Source organism: Rhipicephalus sanguineus, chromosome 3, assembly GCF_013339695.2.
Source record: "Rhipicephalus sanguineus isolate Rsan-2018 chromosome 3, BIME_Rsan_1.4, whole genome shotgun sequence".
Lineage (NCBI taxonomy): Eukaryota > Metazoa > Arthropoda > Arachnida > Ixodida > Ixodidae > Rhipicephalus > Rhipicephalus sanguineus.
Window position 1 is genome coordinate 221,194,524 of NC_051178.1, and position 23,860 is coordinate 221,218,383.

A 23,860-nucleotide genomic window follows, 5' to 3' on the forward strand; every position below is an offset into this window, starting at 1 on the left:
TATTAAATTATTTTACAATAGTTATAGGTCGCTTTATCACATTTTAGTCAAGCCAAGCCAACATAAAAGCCAAGCCAACATATCACATTTTAGTTAAGCCAAGCCAACATAAAAGATCACTAACCGGAGGCTCACCTTCTGATCTATCTTTACATTGTCGAGAGTGTAAATGCCCGCCAAAATTCAATGAATGCGCAGTTTTGTACCGACATAGGAATGAAGAAACGCGTCTAATGATTGAGGCAGCCCCGCCACGGTGGTCTAGTGGTTATGGCGCTCGGCTGCTGACCCGAAGGTCGCGGGATCGAATCCCGGCCACGGCGGCTGCATTTCCGATGGAGGCGAAAATGGTTGAGGCCTGTGTACTTAGATTTAGGTGCACGTTAAAGAACCCCAGGTGGTCGAAATTTCCGGAGCCCTCCACTACGGCGTCTCTCATAATCATAGCGTGGTTTTGGGACGTTAAACCCCAGATATTATTATTATTAATGATTGAGGCATGGCATATCAAGAATAGTGGTAGCGCATGCGTGAACCAACCGTCGAATAACTTGCATAAAAATGAAATCATGTGCCTTAACAGTTATATTTCACGTAGGCCCCCACGCGTGCTGGATTGATAGATTCGCCTATTGCATGGGCATGCGCAGATAAGTTTTCGTGTCTTCTTTGTTTTCCGCAGTTGTGCATCTATTCAGTTGTTAGTCGACCTTTGTGGTGTCCTGACCTCTTTCTTGTGTCCGTGTTTACACGCCCTCTCTTTTTAGAATGAATACATACCAACTAGCTCAGCTCTCTGTTATTCTAAGGGGCAGGATATCGCTATCGCGTTCAACTCCTAAAGGCGAAGCTTAAGCGTCCCCCAATTTCTTGCAGGCTTCTTTAGGTTTTGCTTACTAATGAAACAAATACCGCAGTGGTCGGTTAAAGCATGCAAACTGTCCAATAGATTATTCTTCGCACAGTTTCTCCAGCTATGATTAGTCAGCCTGAAAAACCACCGCAGTCGAGGGGAAAGCTTGGTCTGTTCCAGCGACACTGGTACGCCGGCGTTGTGAAACTGTAGTGGCTCCACTCGTGCCAAACGTGCAACTAAAACGAACATCAGACGTGCTTCCCAGAAAAACAGAAGGTCCCTGCTGTTTTAGGGGCGAAGCTCCTTATAGCGGCACCCGTTCGTCCCTCGTAGCGTAGTATGTAACCAGTCTTACGCTTTGACCTGCAAGGTGGTGCCGGTGGGAGATTTCTCCTGTGCGTTGTTGAACAATAAAAAATTCGCAGCGTTAGCTAAAAGCCGACTTCTTCTGTCTCTCATTCCCATTAGCAGCCATTCTTTACCTCCAAGGCAGTGCCTGGTGAGATTTCTCCTGTGCGTGATTAAACAATAAAAATTTTGTTCAAAACGCCGTTGATTGATGAAATAAACCAACGAAAGACGCCAGATGTTTTGTAAAAGCAAAACGGAAGAACGCCAGATGTTTCTAAAGCAAAACGAAAAGACGCCAGCTGCTTAACGAAAGACGCCAGATGTTTTCTAAGCAATGGTTTTCTAAACAATGAAAATTCACAGCGTACATGTAAAATTAAAGTGCGCTGCAAGTCGTCATAACTCATCGAACCTTTAGTATAAACGCGCCCGATCTCACGTCGGTGATGATGTACTGGGCAGAATTCACGGAAGATTCACGGTTTACCGCTGAACCTCCGCAGCTTCGCCCACTCATCATCATTCACTCCGTGGATATGCTGTGATTTTTTCAGATATGTTCAGGTCTTGTGTAGCATATGCGACATGACAGCCAAAACGGACGCCTTGGTGAAGCGGAGCCTGAAGGCAAAATCTTCATTATAGAGCCTGGGTGAATACTGATATGCACTTTACGCATGAGAACTCACGGGCGTGGTTCGATAATGCCCTGAAGTCAGTCGCGCTGCTCTACGCCCGAGACGTCTTTCTTTTTCTTTTTTCCTTATAAAGCGGCCCCGGACGCCGTGCTCGCGTTTCTCCGCCGTAGGCAGGCAGGCGAACGCGTCGCCAGCAGCGCCACCGGCCGCCTTATGAACATGTGAGAAAAAAAGCAAAAATTACTGTCTGGCGCGAAGGAAAGCTGCAGAAGTACAATTTTAAGTTATACGTGTTCGTTTTCAACAAAATAGGTCTACCTGCGAGAGTTTTTTGCTCCTACCACTGTATCCAACCACGTCGCTGTTGAGTGACGCTTGCGGTCATACTTTCACTATTTCCAGAGCCGAATTAAAACTATAATTCATTTTTATTGGACAAAAGCATGCTCGTTACCGCCGATGTGACAAACAATCTTCTCATTTTCACCACAATCAAAAAAGCTTTTCTGAGCTGTAGATGGTCCTTTTAAGCCAAAGGGGGCCCGAACAAGCAGCCGTGTCTTGACATTCCAATTAAACATGTTCCGTCCTAGCTAAGTACACCTTTTTATTGCGATAGCAATTATATGGACAGTCTCGACGGGTATGGACAGTCTCGACGGGACAGTCTCGACGGGTTAGTCGCGCGAGGAGCCACTTGGAACTTTGAATCTAAGGGCGCTGGCGCGCGCGCTATCTCGAAAGCCATCACAGCGGGCGGCTCGTATACCCTTCTACGTGCTGTGCTCTCAACGCGAAGTGACTCTGCAGAGAGCATCTCTCCCTGGAACAGCCGTATTCTCCTACACCAGTGTTTTGTCGTTACGTGAGATCGGATACAAAACAGTTAGCTGCCAGCCTCACTTCGTGTAGCAATACAATTTGTTGCTATCGCATTCACTGCTTCGCCCTTGCGGTAAAACGAACTTTTTTAACACGAAAGTGTTTTATGCCGGGGTCCACCAAAACTTCAGTGACGTATTTCCGTCACGGAAATGACGCCGAAAAAATGTACGCGATCAGATGGCAAAGAAAAAAAGTTCCGTCAATGGGCATCGAACCCACGACCGCTCGATCCGCAACAACAGGTGCCGGGCACGCTATCCACTGCGCCACGGTCACAGACTCCAGAGGCTTGACAAACGCGCCTTTTATATCTACCACTCTCCAGGTCGGCGGGGTGGTGTTGCTCTCTGGGAGCGGCAAAATAAAGTATTTCATCATTACTGTGGCCTCCGCGATTCATACCTGCAACGCGTTACACGTTCGTCCCATTCGGCGCATTTTCAATAGAAGCGCAATTTTGTCAATGTCTTAACACACCGCGAGGTGGCGACCTTAACGCAAGCGTCGTAAAAGCGCCGGCATCGCTCGTAGCATCACGCTAATCAAACAAAAACAGCTCTGCGACGCGCGCCTGCCTCACCTGGCAACCTGGCTGTAACACCGCGTTCCCCCCTTACGCGCTCGCCCCGAGAAAAATTGCGGCCGGGCTACGGGAGCGGCACGACGCGCTTTGCGTTTCCCTCTAGTGCGGCCGGGGTGTTCAATCACATTTTAACGTGCCGCAGGATGGCGACCAAGTTCTGCGTCCAATATGAGACGCTCTTCTGGCTATCACAACTCGTTCTCTGATTACGCTTTCACCGTTGACTACTACAGCTACCGCAAGGGTTTGTTTAATTCTTGCACATGGACGTTATACTCGTGGACAACTTTTCTTGGCAATGAAGCGAAGGCTACAGAGACACAATGCACGTATCCTACCGCTAATGAATGTAGTCCCACAATTGCGTCCGTATTTTCTGTGTGAGATATATAAAATACTCCTCCATTTTCTACATGTAGCTTTTTGAGACAGAACGCAGCGCACACAAGCGAGATATTTGTATTTCTTTCACTTTATACGTTGTCACTTTGCGTTTTTGCGTGTATGAAAAAAGTCACAGTTTCGCCGCAAGGGCGAAGCAATGAATGCGATAGCAAGGAACTAATGCTATACGAAGTGAGGCACGCCAATGGATACTCTCAGTTTGAACATCGCTTCTGTTGCAAAGGCGGCCGAAGCAGCGAAGGAAACTAGCGTGCTTCAAGTGTCGAGCTGTGACACTTGATAGTTCGCGCTCATCTTCTGTTTGTTCGTTTAGCGGCGTCCCTTGAGATCGAGTGACTTTCGTAAGCTCCGTAACATGAGCGCGGACATCACGGTGAAAGCGTGAAACATTCCTCTTCCCCTCACCACGAGAAAACCGCGCGAGCAGACAGCGGAAACGCAAGCTTCTCCCATGCGCAAATATAAGAAGAAGCGAGCGAGCTCGCCGACGACTTTTAAATGTGCCCGTCGGGCTCCTAGCGCCATCTCGCTGGTAATGAAGAAACGCTTATTATCGCCTGCTGTCTCAGTCCGTCCAGCGCTAAAGGGTGTGTATATAACGCTCGCCGTTAGCCACATAGAGGATCTGCGTTTCGTGGCGTAGTGGATAGCGCCGCTCGCTGCGGAACAAGAGGTCCGTGGTTCGATTCCGCGCGTCGAAAGCATTTTTCTGAATTATTTTTCTTTGGGGCTTTTATATATATATACATACTTATACATATACGGTGCATGACGGCGGCGACGGCGACGGCGACGGCAAAATCCAGCCGAGACTGTCCATATAATTGCTATCGCAATAAAAGTCGCGCCTTTCACCCGTACCTTAGACACTGAGCAGCGTTTGCGTCAAAATGAAACGCTAGCCATCACTTTCCACGGCGTTACGAGACGCGCGCCAAACCGGACTACTTCGCGTAGCAGTACATGTGCAGAGGAGGAGAGGTTGAGGAAAGGAAAAGGCGCAACTTCTGCAACCCTAATTGGACGCTCCGCCTTCGTAGCTTTCCCGTCATTGCCAAGAAAAGTTGTCCGCGAGTATAGTCGTCGGCATGGAGATGTACCACCAAGCATCAAAGTGGGTGCATCTACGTTAAACGGTGCTATAGCTGCTGCCAGACATAAATATACATTGTGCAAGCTCTCTTAATAATATCAATGTACAGTAAACATTCAGTTACTTCTATAAGGGTACGTTTTACTTTCGTGTTATTCTGATTCCTATGACGGAGGGATCAACCATGCTTTTTTTTTTACCCTACCTCACTTTATAACTACAGCTTGTGAGGTATACATGGAATTTCAACACTTGTTGGGAGCTTCGCGCGTTTTCAGCACAACTATCGTGCTTTTAACGCTCATTTTTTATGCTCATTTTCATGGCGACTAGCAATCAATATTGCGCATAAGGAGGCGAGCAGCGGGTTCTCTCCTGGGTGGAAAGGCACACACGGAAAGAATCGCACAGCTCTTGTTGTAGAACTTGTGAGGAAATTTGTGTTGTCCCATATTCTGCAGAAAGTGGTTCAAGTCGACGCTTGTCCTGGTGCCTCTGTTCGGTGCTCACTACGCATTTCTGCTGGGCATGTCACTGGCCGCCGCTGGGGACATGCTCGAACTGGTGTGGCTGTACGTCGATCAACTATTCTCTTCTTTCCAGGTAAGTGCCTGGTAGAAAGGGCCGAATAGACTTTCTCGAAATTTAGGGTATCCATTCTTGTTGACGTGTGAGCAAGGTGCCAGCAGAAGCGAAATGCCTACCTAGTGCGGGCTGACAACAAAGAGCTAAAGACTAGAAGAAAGGATCGTGCGGCATCGGGCCGGCGCGGACCCATCCCCCGGCTGTCTGCAGCTACCTTGAAAATGCGAATCTGCTTGGTTTCTGTGTCGCGGTTTCTCGGGAACGTGAGACTACGGGGAGGATACGCCGAGGTACGGCTCGATGACATACTGAACAGACAGCGAACGGGACTCTCGCCGTACAGTGAACACAGGTATCCTAAACTAGCCGGCGCCAGCATTGTTATCGGAGAAATGCTGCACCGCTGCCTCGGTCGGTCGTGAGAACGTGCCGACGATGCAGTTTCCATCTGACGAGGCAACACTCGAACGGCTGCCACTCTCAACGGCAACCGGCGATGGTCAAAATCACAGAAGTATTCACGATTTCGGCACTGCGCATGGTGAAGAAAACGCAACCACGCAACTACGAGCAGACGAGCTGTCGGTGAGACCGGAAGTGCTAATATTAATGTTTGTTTGGTGTTTTAACGGCATAACACAATATAAGCATACATATTATCTACTTATTGAACTCAAAATTAACAACGAAGGTAATCATGAGGGTGTTATAGTGATTATAACATCAGCCAATGGTAGAACTGCCGACAATCGCGTGATATATTGCGGACTAATACATCATTTGTCGAGAGAAGAGGGAGCGATTTTCAGCTGACTTTGAGAATTTATTCTAAATTCCAGGCCGCTCTCTTCGCTATAATATTCGGCTCGCGTGTTCTCGGGAGCCTCGACTACCGATTGGCAGCGCTTTCTGACCCTGCTCAAAAAGTGTTGCAGGGCCCCTTTAAGGGAAGGGAGCTTCGACGGCGCTGAGGAGTTCGGGCCTAAGAAGCTTCGCTCCTAAAATAGGCAACAGCGTGGCAGCACACGTCGACGATGGTTTCTGGCGTCTCGAAATTATGAAGTCGCCGTCATGAGCTGTGTGGCCCTTAAGTTCTAAACCTACGCTTGTGTTTGCGTTATATTTGCGTCTTCAAGATTCGACAGCAATGTATCGCGTATATTCTACACTGTTTCCAAGATACATTTTTAAACTCCCAGGTACAAGGCTTAGAAGGCATGGCTGAACAAACAGCTAATATCAATAATAAGGACAAAACGTAGCTATACTTTGCCCTCAGTGTGAGATGACACAAAGCAACAGCCGATTCCGCCATTTATTTATTGCTGTCGGGACCGTGGGCAAGTAGCAAGCGCAAGTTGGGACCGAAGCGGACGATCGCGTGTGCATGGGCGCTGCCATGTTGTAAACTCGACTTGCTGCGCAACCACCAGGAATGAAGGAGGGAGACAGGAAAGAGCGCTCTTTCCTGTCTCCCTCCTTCATTCCTGCTGGTTGCGCAGCAAGTCGAGTTTACAAGTATGAACCAACTAGTCTGCAAAGAAGTTTTGCTGCCATGTTGGTTCGTCACCATAATTATCGGCAGTTACTGATACAATAATTAAATGCTTAGGACCTACATGCGAATAGCGATTGACGTATTACGTGATGCTGCGACGTAGCACGTGCCAAGCAAATGCAGTTTCAATAACCTTATCCAATAATGATGCAATTACAAACACAACTAGGTTTTGCTGCGCAAGCACTTTTGCTTTCTTTGCACCTCGTAGCTTCCACCCTGCTGCAACCAGCTTGTGAGATTGAATAAAATGCATTCAGCGTGGGGCCTGACGAGGGTCCGACGACCTGCTCTTGGTCGTTTCCCTTTGATGCTAGAGCGCCGCTCGAACCTTCTCCCACGTCGTTCCAGCGTCGGTCTTTCGCTTGACTTCAACTGTGGCTCTTATCCGGCACCCTTCGGTTAAAAACCAGGAGCTCTCGTTTATTTCACGCGTGCAAAAATTATGATGATGATGATGATGATGTCCTCGACTTGATGGCGCTCACCCACAAAGGGGGATGGGCCAAGAACCGGGCGGCAGGATGCTTAAGGTAATCACCAATTATACTAAACAAATCTTTAATTTAACTCAAAACCAACGCGAGTCGACGCTGTTACTTCTTTGTCTTCCTCGCTCATAACATTTGACACAATTTACAACCGAGAGGTGTTAAAATCTCAAGTAGTAACAAAGGCAGTGATGTCATTTCTGTCGCCTTTTGGCAGTCGGGAACTTTGGTAATTTGCTCCTTTGTTGGACTGCAATGGAAAGGTTGACAATGTCAGTAAGTAATAGGAGAGTTAAGCCGTGTTTGACTGGAAAATCGCTGGCAGCATCGCACGATCACACGAGCTGTGTAGAATTTTAAATTAACTCGTTCGTGAAAATTTCGCTTTACACAGGTACCAACAGCGGTGCGTTACGTCATCACATTTTTATTGAATCATGCATCTGATTTGGACATGCTCACTGCCATTGTTCAATGAATTATGCAAGTGTACGCTCGAACCGTATTCGTTCCTTTGAGAGCTGGAGCCCATCAGTCTCGGAGCTCATCCTGCTTTTCCATCCAACGCAATCTCTGAGTCCGCATTTAAAGAACCCTTGCTCACTGTGGTGCGCTAATGATGCTGTCATTTCATGCAGGGATTCGTGGTGGCGTTGCTGTACTGCTTCCTGAACGGCGAGGTGAGTTCCTAGAAGGTTTTGTGGCAGGGCCGTCTTTGTGTGGCTCTTCGCTGTCTCGCCATCTTTGCCGTGCTGTAGCAAAATGAACCAGCACCAACTAGTCCTGTTCGCTGAACAGGATCCTAGAACTACAAAAAAGCTGACATCTTTACCGACCGGTCCTGCTCTGAACATAGTTTGTCATGTGATTTGTACATATCTTCAACCTCAAACAAACGACAAATGCGGCCTCACGTAGCGATATCAATATCTTAATCTCTTTCTACAACTTGACATTGAAAAATGTCGGATGAAATTTCGTACCAGTCACGTTGTGCTGATCCCCTTCCCTACGCAAGATATTGCCACGGGCGTTTCCTATTATCACTTTTGCTTTATTCGGTTTTCGCCCGTCAGCAACGCTCAGCGCGAACCGCGTCTCAGTGTTCGAGAAGCTTCCCGATCATTGTAGATCGTTTTGTTAAGATTGCTCGCAAGACGCGCACACTCGAGCTCATTCTAGAATTTGCGCGACAGCCAGCGATAACGCTGGAAAATTCGACGGCACATGTTTAAATGCCGACGCGCTTCACCGCTTGTCAGTTGATCGACGGACGACGCCCTGTTCGCCGCTATCTTTGTACAGCGTGTATTGCTGTAGTTCGAGTTCTCATTTTCCGGCCACAAGTTCGGCCAAATAAACAGTTTCATCCTGCAAACGCTGACTGCTGTCTTCGTCGACGTCACGACCACGTGACATCTGGTGGAGGTGCTGCTTCTTCCATGATCCGGACGCCCCCGCGAAGCGCTGACCCAAGCCCAAGCCGCGAGGAGGACGACAGCAAAGAAAACCCGGATCGTCGAACAAGCCACAGGCAGAAGGGACTGCAGCCAGAGCACGGGCTCCTTCCCGAACAAACCAGGCAGCCCAAGGTCCCAACACCCACCGCAGCGACGATGACCGACCCCGTGTAGCCTGCGCCGATCCTACTCCGGCAGCCCAAGGAGCCGCCAACCTTCCGCGGGTCGTCATTCGAAGACCCGGACACCTGGCTCGAGGCTTTCGAAAGGGTCTCAAAATTTAACAACTGGGACTCCGAGGACAAGCTGCGGCACGTTTACTTTTACCTTGAAGACGCAGCAAGGACCTGGTTCGAGAACCGGGAGTCCACTCTTCGAACTTGGGACGCCTTTCGGAGCGCTTTCCTGCAGACGTTTGCAAGCGTCGTCAGAAAAGAAAGGGCCGCAGCCTTGCTGGAGACACGGGTGCAACTACCAAACGAAAGCGTGGTCATCTTCGCAGAGGAAATGACCCGACTGTTTCGCCACGCTGACGCTGCCATGCCCGAGGACAAGAAAGTCCGCTTCCTCATGCGAGGGGTAAGGCAAGAGCTCTTCGCTGGGCTGATACGCAACCCACCCTCGACGGTCCAAGAATTCGTCTCAGAGGCAACCACGATCGAGAAGACGCTGGAAATGCGTAACCGCCAATATAATCGCCGATTGATTCAAGACAGCCCAGCTGTTCATGCCCTCGGCTCCGACTACCTGCGTGAAACGATCAGAGCGATCGTGCGGGAGGAGCTTCGCAAGCTCTTACCTTCGGCGCAGCCTCAAGTGGAGTTGATCGCAGATGTCGTTCGATCAGAAATCCAGCAGTCCCTGGGCAACCTTGAACCGCCACTGCCTCAGCCGCAAGCCATGAGCTATGCTGCTGCAGCCAGACGCAACGCCGCCCCTCCTCGCCCGCGTCAAGACGCCGCGCCGCCGCAGCAGTTCCGACGTCAGGCACCGCCGCCACCACCACCGACGCCATACCGCCCGCCGACAGGACAACCATGCGCCCCTCGAAAGACCGACGTTTGGCGTGCCCCTGACAACCGACCGCTCTGCTATCATTGCGGGGAAGCCGGCCACACATACCGCCGCTGCCAGTACCGACAGATGGGGCTTCGAGGATTCGCCGTCAACGCGCCGCGCCCGCAGCCAGGCGAACTGCCTCGGGATATCGACGACTACCTCACCGGAACACACTGGCAAGAACGACGACCTTCCCGCTCGCCGTCGCCCGGCCGCTACATGTCTCCGCACCGCCGGCAGTACACTGGCCCAAACCGGGGCCGGTCACCTAGCCCGTATCCGGAAAACTAAGGGCAGCAACCGATGGAGGTGCGGTTGCTGTACGACGAACTACCGAAGATCCTCCGCCGCCGACGACGACGCCGCAACGAAATCTAAAGAACACGCCGCAAGACGAACGAAGCCCTGACGTCGAAACTTCACGGCCTGAGGAAGAACTGACGGCGCCACGTCGAAGCAGCGGAACAAACCGACGCAGCCGTGACCCGACGCCGCGACCCAATTGCAACGCAAGACGACGAACTAGCGACCTCGACGTTCTCATTGACGGCCACAACGTCACCGCTCTCGTCGACACTGGAGCCGACTATTGCGTCATCAGTGGGCCTTTCGCCACGAAGTTGAAGAAAGTTAAGACTGCTTGGGAAAGCCCCGAAATCCGTACCGCTGGAGGCCATCTAATAACGCCGTCTGGAGTCTGCACAGCAAGAGTTACAATCAATAATCGCACGTATTCTGCGAGTTTCGTAATCTTGCAACACTGCTCCAGGGACGTCATACTTGGCATGGATTTCTTAAACCATCATGGCGCCGTAATTGACTTAAGAACCAAGTCGATAACCCTATCGTCGGACAAAACGACACCGCCAGATACGAATCCATGTCACCATGCCCTGAACGTGCTCGAGGATCAAGTTACCATCCCGCCTCGCTCCAGCATCATAATTCCCGTCAGCACCGAAAAAGCTGAAGACATCGAAGGTGTCATCGAGAGCGATCAGCGTTTGCTACTAGACCGCGACATTTGCGTTGCAAGGGGCATTGCTCGGTTGCATGAAGGAAAAGGAAGCGTGATGCTAACGAACTTCAGCCAAGAATACAGACACCTGAGCAGGGGCACGACGATTGCATACATCGAAGAAATCTTGGCCGTCAGCGATACGTTTGCCTTTTCAGATCATGACGAAACTACGACGACTGCCCCAACACCTGAGCCACCCTTCGACGTAAACCCAAGTCTTCCCGCTCGCCAACAGCAACAGCTTCGATGCCTTCTGCAGAAAAACAAGGACTGTTTCTCGTCGTCATCGCGGGTCCGACAAACGCCCCTTACTAAGCACCGCATTATAACAGAAGAAAATGCTCGACCACTCCGTCAGAGTCCCTACCGGGTTTCGACACGGGAACGGGAGGCCGTGAAGAAACAGGTGGACGAAATGCTACGCGACGACATCATCCAGCCGTCGAACAGTCCGTGGGCATCCCCCGTGGTGCTAGTGAAGAAGAAGGATGGGACTCTCCGTTTTTGCGTCGATTATCGTCGCCTGAACAAAGTCACGAAGAAGGACGTGTATCCCCTTCCCCGGATAGACGACACCCTGGATCGATTACACAACGCAAAGTACTTTTCGTCGATGGACCTCAAGACCGGTTACTGGCAAATAGAAGTCGACGAGAGAGACCGAGAAAAGACTGCCTTTATAACGCCAGACGGCCTGTTTGAGTTCAAGGTCATGCCTTTTGGTCTTTGCTCGGCACCTGCGACTTTTCAACGGGTTATGGATACAGTACTGGCCGGCTTGAAGTGGCAGACATGTCTCGTGTACTTGGACGACGTCGTTGTGTTTTCCTCAAACTTCGACGAACACCTTCGGCGCCTTGAAGCTGTACTTCAAGCAATCAAGACCTCCGGACTCACTTTGAAGCCTGAAAAGTGCCGCTTCGCGTACGAGGAGCTCTTGTTCTTGGGTCATGTGATCAGCAAGGATGGTGTTCGCCCGGACCCGCGGAAAACAGCTGCCATCGCCGACTTCCCGACGCCCACCGACAATAAGGCCGTACGCCGTTTTCTCGGCTTGTGCGCCTATTACAGACGTTTCGTCAAGGAATTTTCACGGATCGCCGAGCCACTGACGCAACTCACGAAGACCGACGTCGAATTCAGGTGGGAAACGTCGCAAGTTCAGGCATTTCAAGAATTGAAACGACGCCTGCAGACGCCTCCGATACTTGCGCATTTCGACGAGCACGCCGATACGGAAATCCACACCGACGCAAGCAGCGTAGGACTCGGCGCCGTCCTTGTGCAGAAGACCGACGGATTGGAAAGGGTCATCAGTTATGCTAGCCGGTCGCTATCAAAGACAGAAATCAACTATTCCACAACAGAAAAGGAGTGCCTGGCCATCATCTGGGCCACATCGAAGTTTCGCCCCTACATCTACGGCCGACCCTTCAAAGTTGTGAGCGACCACCACGCCTTGTGTTGGCTAGCCAACTTGAAGGACCCTTCAGGTCGCCTCGCGCGGTGGAGCCTAAGACTTCAAGAATTCGACATTACCGTCGTTTACAAGTCCGGAAGAAAACACTCCGACGCCGACTGCTTGTCTCGTGCCCCCGTCGACGCACCGCCGCAGGACGACCACGATGATGACTGCTTCTTGGGAACCATAAGTGCCGACGACTTCGCTGAACGACAGCAAGCCGACCCGGAACTCAGGGGCCTTGTGGAATACCTCAAGGGCAGGACCGCCGTTGTTCCAAAAGTATTCAGGCGGGGATTGGCGTCATTTCTCTTGAAAAACGACGTCCTCGTAAAGAAGAACTTCTCTCCGGCCCGGGCCGACTACCTCATCGTTGTTCCTTCGGCACTGCGACCAGAGGTTCTGCAGGCCCTGCACGATGACCCGACGGCTGGCCACCTCGGCTTTTCCCGCACGCTCGCGAGGATACAGGAAAAATACTACTGGCCACGCCTTCCTGCCGACGTCGCCCACTACGTTAAGACTTGCCGAGATTGCCAGCGACGGAAGACACCGCCGACTAGGCCAGCGGGACTTCTGCAGCCAATCGAACCACCTCACCGGCCGTTCCAGCAAATCGGGATGGACCTACTGGGGCCGTTCCCGACGTCGACTTCCGGCAACAAGTGGATCGTCGTAGCAACTGACTACCTCACCCGCTACGCCGAGACAAAGGCCTTGCCCAAAGGCAGTGCCGCCGAGGTAGCCAAGTTCTTCGTGGAGCACATCGTCTTGCGTCATGGCGCCCCAGAGGTCCTCATAACAGACAGAGGTACCGCCTTTACTGCGGACCTAACTCAGGCGATCTTCAAATACAGCGAGACGAGCCACCGCCGCACCACCGATTATCACCCACAGACCAATGGCCTCACAGAGCGTCTAAATAAGACCATCGCCGACATGCTGGCCATGTACGTCGACGTTGAGCACAAGACGTGGGACGCCGTCCTTCCGTACGTGACCTTCGCGTACAACACGGCCGTACAAGAAACGACGCAGATGACTCCATACAAGTTGGTCTACGGACGGAGCCCGGCAACAACGCTCGACGCCATGTTACCAAACGTGACCGACGAGGAAAATATCGACGTGACCACCTACCTACAGCGCGCCGAAGAAGCACGACAGCTGGCCCGCCTGCGCATCAAAACCCAGCAGCACACCGACAGCCGTCGCTACAATCTTCGACGACGCTTCATCGAGTACCAGCCCGGCGACCGTGTCTGGGTCTGGACGCCAATACGACGACGTGGACTCAGCGAGAAGCTTCTTCGCCGATACTTCGGACCGTACAGGGTACTTCGGCGCCTGGGCGCACTCGACTACGAGGTTGTCCCTGACGGCATTACGAACTCTCAGCGGCGCCGTGCACGACCTGAAGTCGTCCATGTCGTGCGCCTGAAACCATATTACGCGCGTTAGCGAATCTGAGGACTGTCATTTTGCTTTCTTGTGCTTATTGTTTATTGTACTTTGTTGCTTTATTCTTGTTATTTATTGTTGCATGCATTGGCCTGTTCTGTTTTAAGCATCGGGACGATGCTTTTTCAGAGGGGGGCATTGCCACGGGCGTTTCCTATTATCACTTTTGCTTTATTCGGTTTTCGCCCGTCAGCAACGCTCAGCGCGAACCGCGTCTCAGTGTTCGAGAAGCTTCCCGATCATTGTAGATCGTTTTGTTAAGATTGCTCGCAAGACGCGCACACTCGAGCTCATTCTAGAATTTGCGCGACAGCCAGCGATAACGCTGGAAAATTCGACGGCACATGTTTAAATGCCGACGCGCTTCACCGCTTGTCAGTTGATCGACGGACGACGCCCTGTTCGCCGCTATCTTTGTACAGCGTGTATTGCTGTAGTTCGAGTTCTCATTTTCCGGCCACAAGTTCGGCCAAATAAACAGTTTCATCCTGCAAACGCTGACTGCTGTCTTCGTCGACGTCACGACCACGTGACAATATTCTTCGCCTTATCTTGGAAATCCCCGCTACTAACTGGTTGTATGCGAAACTGATACGTCTCCATAAATGCCGAAACAAACAGCTTACATACTCATGACATCAACAAGCGCATGTTGCAAGTTAGTGAAGCATGTCATACCGCGCTCATGGATTTGGAGCTTGCTCTACCCCAGACAACATGGTCTTCGAAGTGGGCTTTCGACTACTTGTCAGAAATTCTACGCATGCCGTATCACGATTCAATATTGTCACGTGGTCGTGACGTCGACGAAGACAGCAGTCGGCTTTGCAGGGTGAAACTGTTTATTTGGCCGAACTTGTGGCCGGAAAATGAGAAGTAGAACTACAACAATACACGCTGTACAATGATAGCGGCGAACAGGGCGTCGTCCGTCGATCAACTGACAAGCGATCAAGCGCGTCGGCTTTTATACAGGCGCTATCGAACTTTCCAGCAATATCGCTGGTGGCGGCGTTATCTCTAGACAAAGCTGGAACATTCGCGTGCGGCGCGCAATCTTAACAAACCGATCTACTACAATCGCGACGCTTCTAGAACACTACTTTGCGGACAGCGTCGAGCGTTGATAACCGTCCCTGCCGGTCAAACCCGAATACATCAAAACAAGACAAGAAGTGGGCGTGGCATTGCCCCCCTCTCAAAAAGCATCGTCCCGATGCTTGTGAAAGAACATAGAAGAGGAAAAAACAAGTGCATACACAACTAAATTACAATAACAAAGGAAAAAAATAGAGTCCCCAGGCTCGCTAACGCGCAAAAAACGGCTTAAGGCGCACGACATGGACGATTTCAGGTCGCGCACGGCGCCGCTGAGAGTTCGTAATGCCGTCAGGGACAACCTCATAGTCGAGTGCGCCGAGGCGTCGAAGTACCCTGTACGGTCCGAAGTATCGTCGAAGAAGCTTCTCACTAAGTCCTCGTCGGCGTATTGGCGTCCATACCCATACACGGTCACCGGGCTGGTATTCCATGTGGCGTCGTCGAAGGTTGTAGCGGCGATTGTCAGTCGTCTGCTGGTTCTTGATCCGTAGGCGGGCGAGCTGTCGTGCTTCTTCGGCGCGCTGTAGGTAGGTGGTCACGTCGATGTTTTCCTCGTCGGTCACGTTTGGTAGCATGGCGTCGAGCGTCGTTGCCGGGCTCCGTCCGTAGACCAACTTGTATGGCGTCATCTGCGTCGTTTCCTGTACGGCCGTGTTGTACGCGAAGGTCACGTATGGAAGGATGGCGTCCCACGTCTTGTGTTCGACGTCGACGTACATGGCCAGCATGTCGGCGATAGTCTTGTTTAGACGCTCGGTGAGGCCGTTTGTCTGTGGGTGGTACGCGGTGGTGCGGCGGTGGCTTGTGTGGCTGTATTCCAAGATCGCCTGAGTTAGGTCAGCCGTGAACGCCGTACCTCTGTCGGTGATGAGAACCTCTGGGGCGCCGTGTCGCAAGACGATGTTCTCCACGAAGAACTTGGCTACCTCGGCGGCGCTGCCTTTGGGCAAGGCCTTTCTCTCGGCGTAGCGGGTGAGGTAGTCAGTCGCTACGACGATCCACTTGTTGCCGGAAGTCGACGTCGGGAACGGCCCCAGTAGGTCCATCCCGATTTGCTGGAACGGCCGGTGAGGTGGTTCGATTGGCTGCAGAAGTCCCGCTGGCCTAGTCGGCGGTGTCTTCCGTCGCTGGCAATCTCGGCAAGTCTTGACGTAGTGGGCGACGTCGGCAGCAAGGCGTGGCCAGTAGTATTTTTCCTGTATTCTGGCGAGCGTGCGGGAAACACCGAGGTGTCCAGCCGTCGGGTCGTCGTGTAGGGCCTGGAGGACTTCTGGTCGCAATGATGAGGGCACGACGAGAAGGTAGTCGGTTCGAAGTGGCGAGAAGTTCTTCTTCAGGAGAACGCCGTTCCGTAAGAAAAACGACGGCAGTCCTCGCTTGAATACCTTCGGGACAACGGCGGTCTTGCACTCGAGGTGCTCAATAAGGCCCCCCAGTTCCGCGTCGGCCCGTTGCCTTTCGGCGAAGTCGTCGGCACTTATAGTTCCGAGGAAGCAGTCGTCGTCGTCGTCTTGTGGCGGTGCGTCGACGGGGGCACGAGACAGGCAGTCGGCGTCAGAGTGTTTTCGTCCGGACTTGTACACGACGGTAATATCGAATTCTTGAAGCCTGAGACTCCATCGTGCGAGACGACCTGAAGGGTCCTTCAAGTTAGCTAGCCAACATAAGGCGTGATGGTCACTGACAACTTTGAAGGACCTGCCATAGAGGTAGGGGCGAAACTTTGAGGTAGCCCAGAGAATGGCAAGGCATTCCTTTTCTGTTGTGGAATAGTTTGCTTCTGCCTTGGATAGTGACCGGCTAGCATAACTGATAACCCTTTCAAGCCCGTTAGTTTTTTGCACAAGGACGGCACCGAGTCCTACGCTGCTTGCGTCGGTGTGTATTTCTGTATCGGCGCAATCGTCGAAATGCGCAAGTATGGGTGGCGTCTGCAGGCGTCGTTTAAGTTCTTGAAAGGCTTGCACTTGCGCCGTTTCCCACCTGAATTCCACGTTATTCTTCGTGAGAAGCGTCAGTGGTTCGGCGATACGTGAAAAGTTTTTGACGAAGCGTCGGTAATAGGCACATAAGCCAAGAAATCGGCGCACGGCCTTCTTGTCGGTGGGTGGCGCAAATTCGGTGATGGCAGCTGTTTTCCGCGGGTCTGGGCGCACTCCAGACTTGCTGATCACATGACCCAGAAACAAGAGCTCGTCATACGCGAATCTGCACTTTTCTGGCTTCAGGGTCAGTCCAGAGGCCTTGATTGCTTGGAGTACTGCCTCAAGCCGCCGGAGATGCTCGTCGAAGGTCGAGGAAAACACGACGACGTCGTCCAAATACACAAGGCACGTCTGCCACTTCAATCCGGCCAGTACGGTGTCCATGACACGCTGGAACGTCGCAGGTGCCGAGCAAAGACCGAAAGGCATGACCTTGAACTCAAAGAGGCCGTCGGGTGTTATAAAGGCAGTCTTTTCTCGGTCTCTCTCGTCGACTTCGATTTGCCAGTAGCCGGTCTTGAGGTCCATCGACGAAAAGTACGTCGCGTTGTGAAGTCGATCCAGGGTGTCGTCTATTCGTGGGAGGGGGTACACGTCCTTCTTCGTGATTTTGTTCAGGCGCCGATAATCAACGCAGAAGCGCAGTGTCCCGTCCTTCTTCTTCACTAACACCACGGGTGACGCCCACGGACTCTTGGACGGTTGGATGATGTTGTCGCGTAGCATCTCCTCGACTTGTTTCTTTATCGCGTCGCGCTCTCGAGTAGAAACTCTGTAGGGGCTCTGACGGAGTGGTCGAGAATTTTCTTCTGTTATAATGCGGTGCTTCGCGAGGGGCGTTTGTCGGACCCGCGATGACGACGAGAAACACTCCTTGTATTGCAAGAGCAGGGTTTTGAGCTGGTCTTGCTTGGCCTTCGAAAGGCTCGGGTTGACGTCAAAATCCGGTTCGGGACCTCTATTCGTCGAAGCAGGTTCGGCAGCATCGAAGAGGGCGAAAGCATCGCTGGCGGCTACACATTCGTCGATGTAGGCAACCGTCGTACCAAAGTTGAGGTGCCTATATTCGTGGCTGAAGTTTGTCAGCACTACTTTTGCTTTACCGTCACGCAGCTCGGCTATACCTCGTGCGACGCATATTTGACGGTTCAGGAGTAGGTGCTGATCACCCTCGATGACGCCTTCAAGGTTCGCAGGTTTTTCGGTGCCGACGGAAATAATGACGCTGGAGCGCGGCGGAATGGTCACCTGCTCTTCTATCACATTCAATGCATGGTTGCCTGGCATCGCGTGGGGCGGGAGCGCTTTGTCCGAGTTCAGTGTTATCGACTCAGACCTCAGGTCGATGACGGCGCCGTGGTCACTGAGGAAGTCAATTCCAAGTATCACATCCCTGGAGCAGTTTTGTAGGATTACAAAGCTCGCAGGATAAGTCCGGTTATTGATGGTGACTCTCGCCGTGCAGACACCAATCGGCGTTATCAGGTGGCCTCCAGCTGTCCGGATTTCGGGTCCACTCCAAGCGGTCTTTACTTTCTTCAGCTTGGTGGCGAACGGTCCACTAAAGACAGAATAGTCGGCTCCGGTGTCGACGAGGGCTGTGACGCTGTGGCCGTCGGTAAGAACGTCGAGGTCGCTAGTTCGTCGTCTCGCGTTGCAGTTAGGTCGTGGCGTGGGGTCACGGCTGCGTCGGTGTGTTCCGCTGCTTGCATTTTGCGTCGTCGGGTCTTCTTCAGTCCGCGAGATTTCGTCGTCAGGGGTCTGTCTGGTTCGCGTCGTGTTCTGAAGGTTTCGTCGCGGCGTCGTCGTCGGCGGCGGAGGATCTTCGGTAGTTCGTCGTACAGCAACCGCACCTCCATCGGTTGCTGCCCTTAGTTTTCCGGATACGGGCTAGGCGACCGGCCCCGGTTTGGGCCAGTGTACGGCCGGCGGTGCGGTGACATGTAGCGGCCGGGCGACGGTGAGCGGGAAGGTCGTCGTTCTTGCCACTGTGTGCCTGTGAGATAGTCGTCGATGTCGCGAGGCCGTTCGCCTGGCTGCGGGCGCGGCGCGTTGACGGGGAATCCGCGTAGCCCCATCTGACGGTACTGGCAGCGGCGGTACGTGTGGCCGGCCTCCCCGCAGTGGTAGCAGAGCGGGCGGTTGTCAGGGGCGCGCCAAACGTCGGTCTTCCTTGGCGCGTAGCGCGGGGCATAGCCCTGGGCGACAGGAGGACGGTAGGGTGTTGGTGTAGGTGGCGGCGGCGGCGGCGGCGTCTGGCGGCGGAACTGCTGCGGCGACGCGGCGTCTTGACGTGGACGAGGAGCGGGGGCGTTGCGTCGGGCTGCAGCAGCGTAGCTCATTGCTTGTGGCTCAGGCTGCGCTGGTTCGGTCATCGTCGCTGCGGTCGGTGTTGGGACCTGGGGCTGCCTGGTTTTTTCGAGAAGGAGCCCGTACTCTGGCTGCTGTCCCTTCTGCCTGCGGCTTGTTCGACGATCCGGGTTTTCTTTGCCGTCGTCCTCGTCGCGGCTTGGGCTTGGGTCAGCGCTTCGCGGGGGCGTCCGGATCATGGAAGAAGCAGCACCTCCACCAGATGTCACGTGGTCGTGACGTCGACGAAGACAGCAGTCGGCTTTGCAGGGTGAAACTGTTTATTTGGCCGAACTTGTGGCCGGAAAATGAGAAGTAGAACTACAACAATACACGCTGTACAATGATAGCGGCGAACAGGGCGTCGTCCGTCGATCAACTGACAAGCGATCAAGCGCGTCGGCTTTTATACAGGCGCTATCGAACTTTCCAGCAATATCGCTGGTGGCGGCGTTATCTCTAGACAAAGCTGGAACATTCGCGTGCGGCGCGCAATCTTAACAAACCGATCTACTACAATCGCGACGCTTCTAGAACACTACTTTGCGGACAGCGTCGAGCGTTGATAACCGTCCCTGCCGGTCAAACCCGAATACATCAAAACAAGACAAGAAGTGGGCGTGGCAATATGGGACACTGACGAACACAGAGGACGCCGTTTCTTCACTGCCTCCAGGAGAGCCATGTTGGCGATTTCAGGCGCCGGTAACAGTCGTAATGCGTCCGCTTAGAGCAACCGCTTGGCGCCCGTTCAGTCTACAATGTTCTTTGTCCTCGTCAGGTGTTTGCTTAAATATAACATATGTCAAGGGTCGTGGGACGGCGTCAACTATGTAGTTCACGCAGGATGCACGACCTGTGATGTTGTAGGGGCCATCTTAACGCCCAAGAAGCTTGCTTGAAATGAGCTGAGGTGCACGACCAAACAGAGAACCTGTCGAAAATTCTGGTTCAGCACGTAATTGTCTTGTCACAGTTTTTCGCGACCTTGAGCGGCAGTTGACGAGTGAGCTGCCTCTCTACATATTTTGTTGCTTCTGACACCGGCGTGATGCATTCGGAAGCGTCGGGTCGGTATGGAAGCAATGTGTACATTTTACAAGAGGGTTCTTGTCCGTATAGCAAATAAAACTTCGAAAAGCCAGTGGTAGCTTGTATGGCAGAATTATAGGCGTAAGCTACAAATGGCAAAACATTGAGTGCCCCTAGTTACTGTGATCCGACGCGATCATGCAGCCGAGTGTGCGTTTGAAGCTCTGGGTCAAGCCGTTCGTCTGGGGGTGTGTGCTGTAGGCTTGCAGTGAACGATGCTACATGCAGCGAGAATGGCTTGCATGACTTGGAACAGGAACCGCCTGTCGCTGAGCAGATCGCATGGCGCTCCATGTCGAATAACGCGATCATATGCAGCTTTTCTGGACACCAGCGGTCTAGTTCGCGTGAACGACACCACGTGGCGTATCGACCTTAAAGAATTCAAAAGTCCCTCCAAGACGTATGCAGTGACGCGGCACTAAATAAAAGAGAATCAAAAGAAACGGTACACACGCCCCGAGACTGTCGCTTCACCTCAGTGCGCAGAAAAGAGAGCGCTGTGTGTCGGCGTTATCTCGACGGCGACGACTGGCAATGAATCGGCAGTTTTTCTAGACGTACCGTGCCAAATGTCTGGCCGTTATAGACGCACCCGCGATGCATCAAGAGAATCGTGTTTTTTTATTTGTTTGTTTAGTTTCTTGCGCTGCCGTACCGGTGAGCTTTTAGAGCAGCATTCTGCTTTCCCCTTTTCTTTTTGAGCTAGCGGGAACAATTATGTTTGGGTACGAACAGGGCCCGTATTCTCAAAAGGCGACAATCGCAAAAGTATCGCCTTTGGTGCGCGCTGATTGGCTATTGAGCAAACCGGAAAAGTTAGGGCGCCATCTGGTAATTCCGCCGACGTCAGTTTTGCGTCATGGTGCTCGACGGTGCTCTCGACATATTTGCAATAAACGAAGGCACCGTTAACCGTCGGTTCGTGGTGAAGTCTAGCATTTCAGTGACGTAGGCGGTAGCTTCTAGTAATCAGTCCTCGGTGGATGAACGCAGCATTTTTTACGCCGAAGCTTTCATCGAGCATTACCTTGGGGTGTTATCAGCACTCGATCTTTGCCAGCGCGTCTTTTTTCGTGGTTTGAACGTCCCAGGAACATGAACCGTGCGTTGCTCGCGTGGCTTATCGCGAGTTGGCAACATGGCCCGTATTCCCAAAAGGCGACAATCGCAAAAGTATCGCCTTTGGTGCGCGCTGATTGGCTATTGAGCAAACCGGAAAAGTTAGGGCGCCATCTGGTAATTCCGCCGACGTCAATTTTGCGTCATGGTGCTCGACGGTGCTCTCGACATATTTGCAATAAGCGAAGGCACCGTTAACCGTCGGTTCGTGGTGAAGTCTAGCATTTCAGTGACGTAGGCGGTAGCTTCTAGTATTCAATCCTCGGTGGATATACGCAGCATTTTTTACGCTGAAGCTTTCATCGAGCATTACCTTGGGGTGTTATCAGCACTCGTTCTTTGCCAGCGCGTGTTTTTTCGTGGTTTGAACGTCCCAGGAGCATGAACCGTGCATTGCTCGCGTGGCTTATCGCGAGCCGGCAACATGTTGAGATCTTGAGACGATGTCGCTGCGGCGGCACGCTACAGCTGAACTCTCCGAGTACGCCGTGTTAAACTCTCAACGAAAATACGTTTCACGCAAAGTTGCATTCTTTAAATATTATACTGTGCATTAAATAATCGAACAAAGAAACGTTGAAAGCACTTTCAACACGTCTTACACTTCAAGTAGCCACAGCCAAGCCGGCCAAGTCTGGCCACTGCGTAGAAGCAGCAGCACACGCTCGAAAACGCCGTACTCGGGTTGCTCTGCGCTCGTACAGTGCGCTCACTCCCGTGTTGTGAGACATTCGAACTACCAGCGGCCAGTTGCAACAATGACGTCACAGGCAAGTCTTTTTTTTACTTATTGAACGCATCAAATTCTACGTCACCAAACGCGATACTATCGCCTTTTGCGATCGTTTGAGAATACGGGCCCATGTTGAGATCTTGAGACGATGTCGCTGCGGCGGCACGCTACAGCTGAACTCTCCGAGTACGCCGCCTTAAACTCTCAACGAAAATACGTTTCACGCAAAGTTGCACTCTTTAAATATTATACTGTGCAGTAAATAATCGAACAAAAAAACGTTGAAAGCACTTTCAACACGTCTTATACTTCAAGTAGCCACAGCCAAGCCGGTCAAGCCTGGCCACTGCGTAGAAGCAGCAGCACACGCTCGAAAACGCCGCACTAGGGTTGCCCTGCGCTCGTACGGTGCGCTCACTCCTGTGTTGTGAGACATTCGTCGTACCAACGGCCAGTTGCAACCATTACGTCACAGGCGAGTGTTTTTTTTTACTTATTGAACGCATCAAATTCCACGTCACCAAACGCGATACTATCGCCTTTTGCGATCGTTTGGGAATACGGGCCCAGGATATTGTGGTTGCATAATAACCGAATTTCCTTTGGTGTACCACTTAGGTGTTGCTCGTTTGCTCCTTGCGTCAAATCAAATTAAAACTGGATAAGTTTGAGAACGGTAGGAATGACAGTAAAAAAACGAAGGTAAAGATAGTGTTTATTTGTTTTCATTTAGTTCTTATCGAAATGTGGCTGCCACCGCAAGCTTGGCGCCGTCGAAGCGGGTGTGCAAAAATGATACCGTCGTTGAAAGATGATCTTGTACACCGTAAAATGCGCACTTGGTTAGTTTGTTTTGTTAGGAATGAACGTATAGTAGAACACATACGACCGACGCGTTGCGCAATAACCTCTAGATCAGCCGTCTATCCCGCGCAAAAAAGGCACCTATCTAACCTATCGCATTTCTTCTTTTTCATTCTTTTTTTTTCCCACAGTCGACTGACTCATATGCTGGAGGTGATTGTCTTGAATCCTGTTGGCGCAGGTACACCAACAGGTTACCCTAATGGCCTGGAAGCTCGCGTGAAGCTCTCCATTCATGTGCTGTAGGCGCAGTCTCTTTCAACTTTGCACTTCAGCAAGCACAAAGTCGAATCACCTACAGGCCCAATAGTCCACTTTGATGAGCACAAAGAGTTTCATAAAAGCGAATTTTGGTGTTTTTGCGCTGACAACAATCATTGGTAATGCAACATAATATAGTAACTATTCGTACAATCTCTGAAAACCACTTCTTTATTCTGTATCACTCCTAATGTAGAATACAAAATGCATTTGACCTGCTCACCAACGGCCGGGTCACAAGCCACAGTAGAGAAAAGCGAACCCTCACAGCAGAGAAAAGCGAAGACATCGCTTGCTGAAGGCATTGATATCCGATCAACATCTATCTGATCTGAACAAGATTTCTGATGTGAACACCATTTTGCAGCCTGAAACTAAGAAGAAACCTTCACAAGAATGTGTCCAGCACCACTACGAATTTGCGTTCCACACTCAGAGAAACGAC

At 51.8% G+C, this 23,860-nt stretch overlaps 1 protein-coding gene across 3 annotated transcripts in view; it reads left to right on the forward strand.

Annotated features, from left to right (window-relative positions):
- LOC119388319 (vasoactive intestinal polypeptide receptor) overlaps positions 1 to 23,860 on the forward strand; it is a 374,164-nt gene that overhangs the window by 298,749 nt on the left and 51,555 nt on the right. For all 3 annotated transcript variants that reach the window (XM_037656025.2, XM_037656026.2, XM_037656023.2), the window contains exons 4-5: positions 5,273 to 5,414; positions 8,084 to 8,125. In XM_037656025.2, the coding sequence (XP_037511953.1) occupies positions 5,340 to 5,414; positions 8,084 to 8,125 (117 nt within the window). In that variant the 5' untranslated portion in view covers positions 5,273 to 5,339. The remainder of the gene's footprint in view (positions 1 to 5,272; positions 5,415 to 8,083; positions 8,126 to 23,860) is intronic.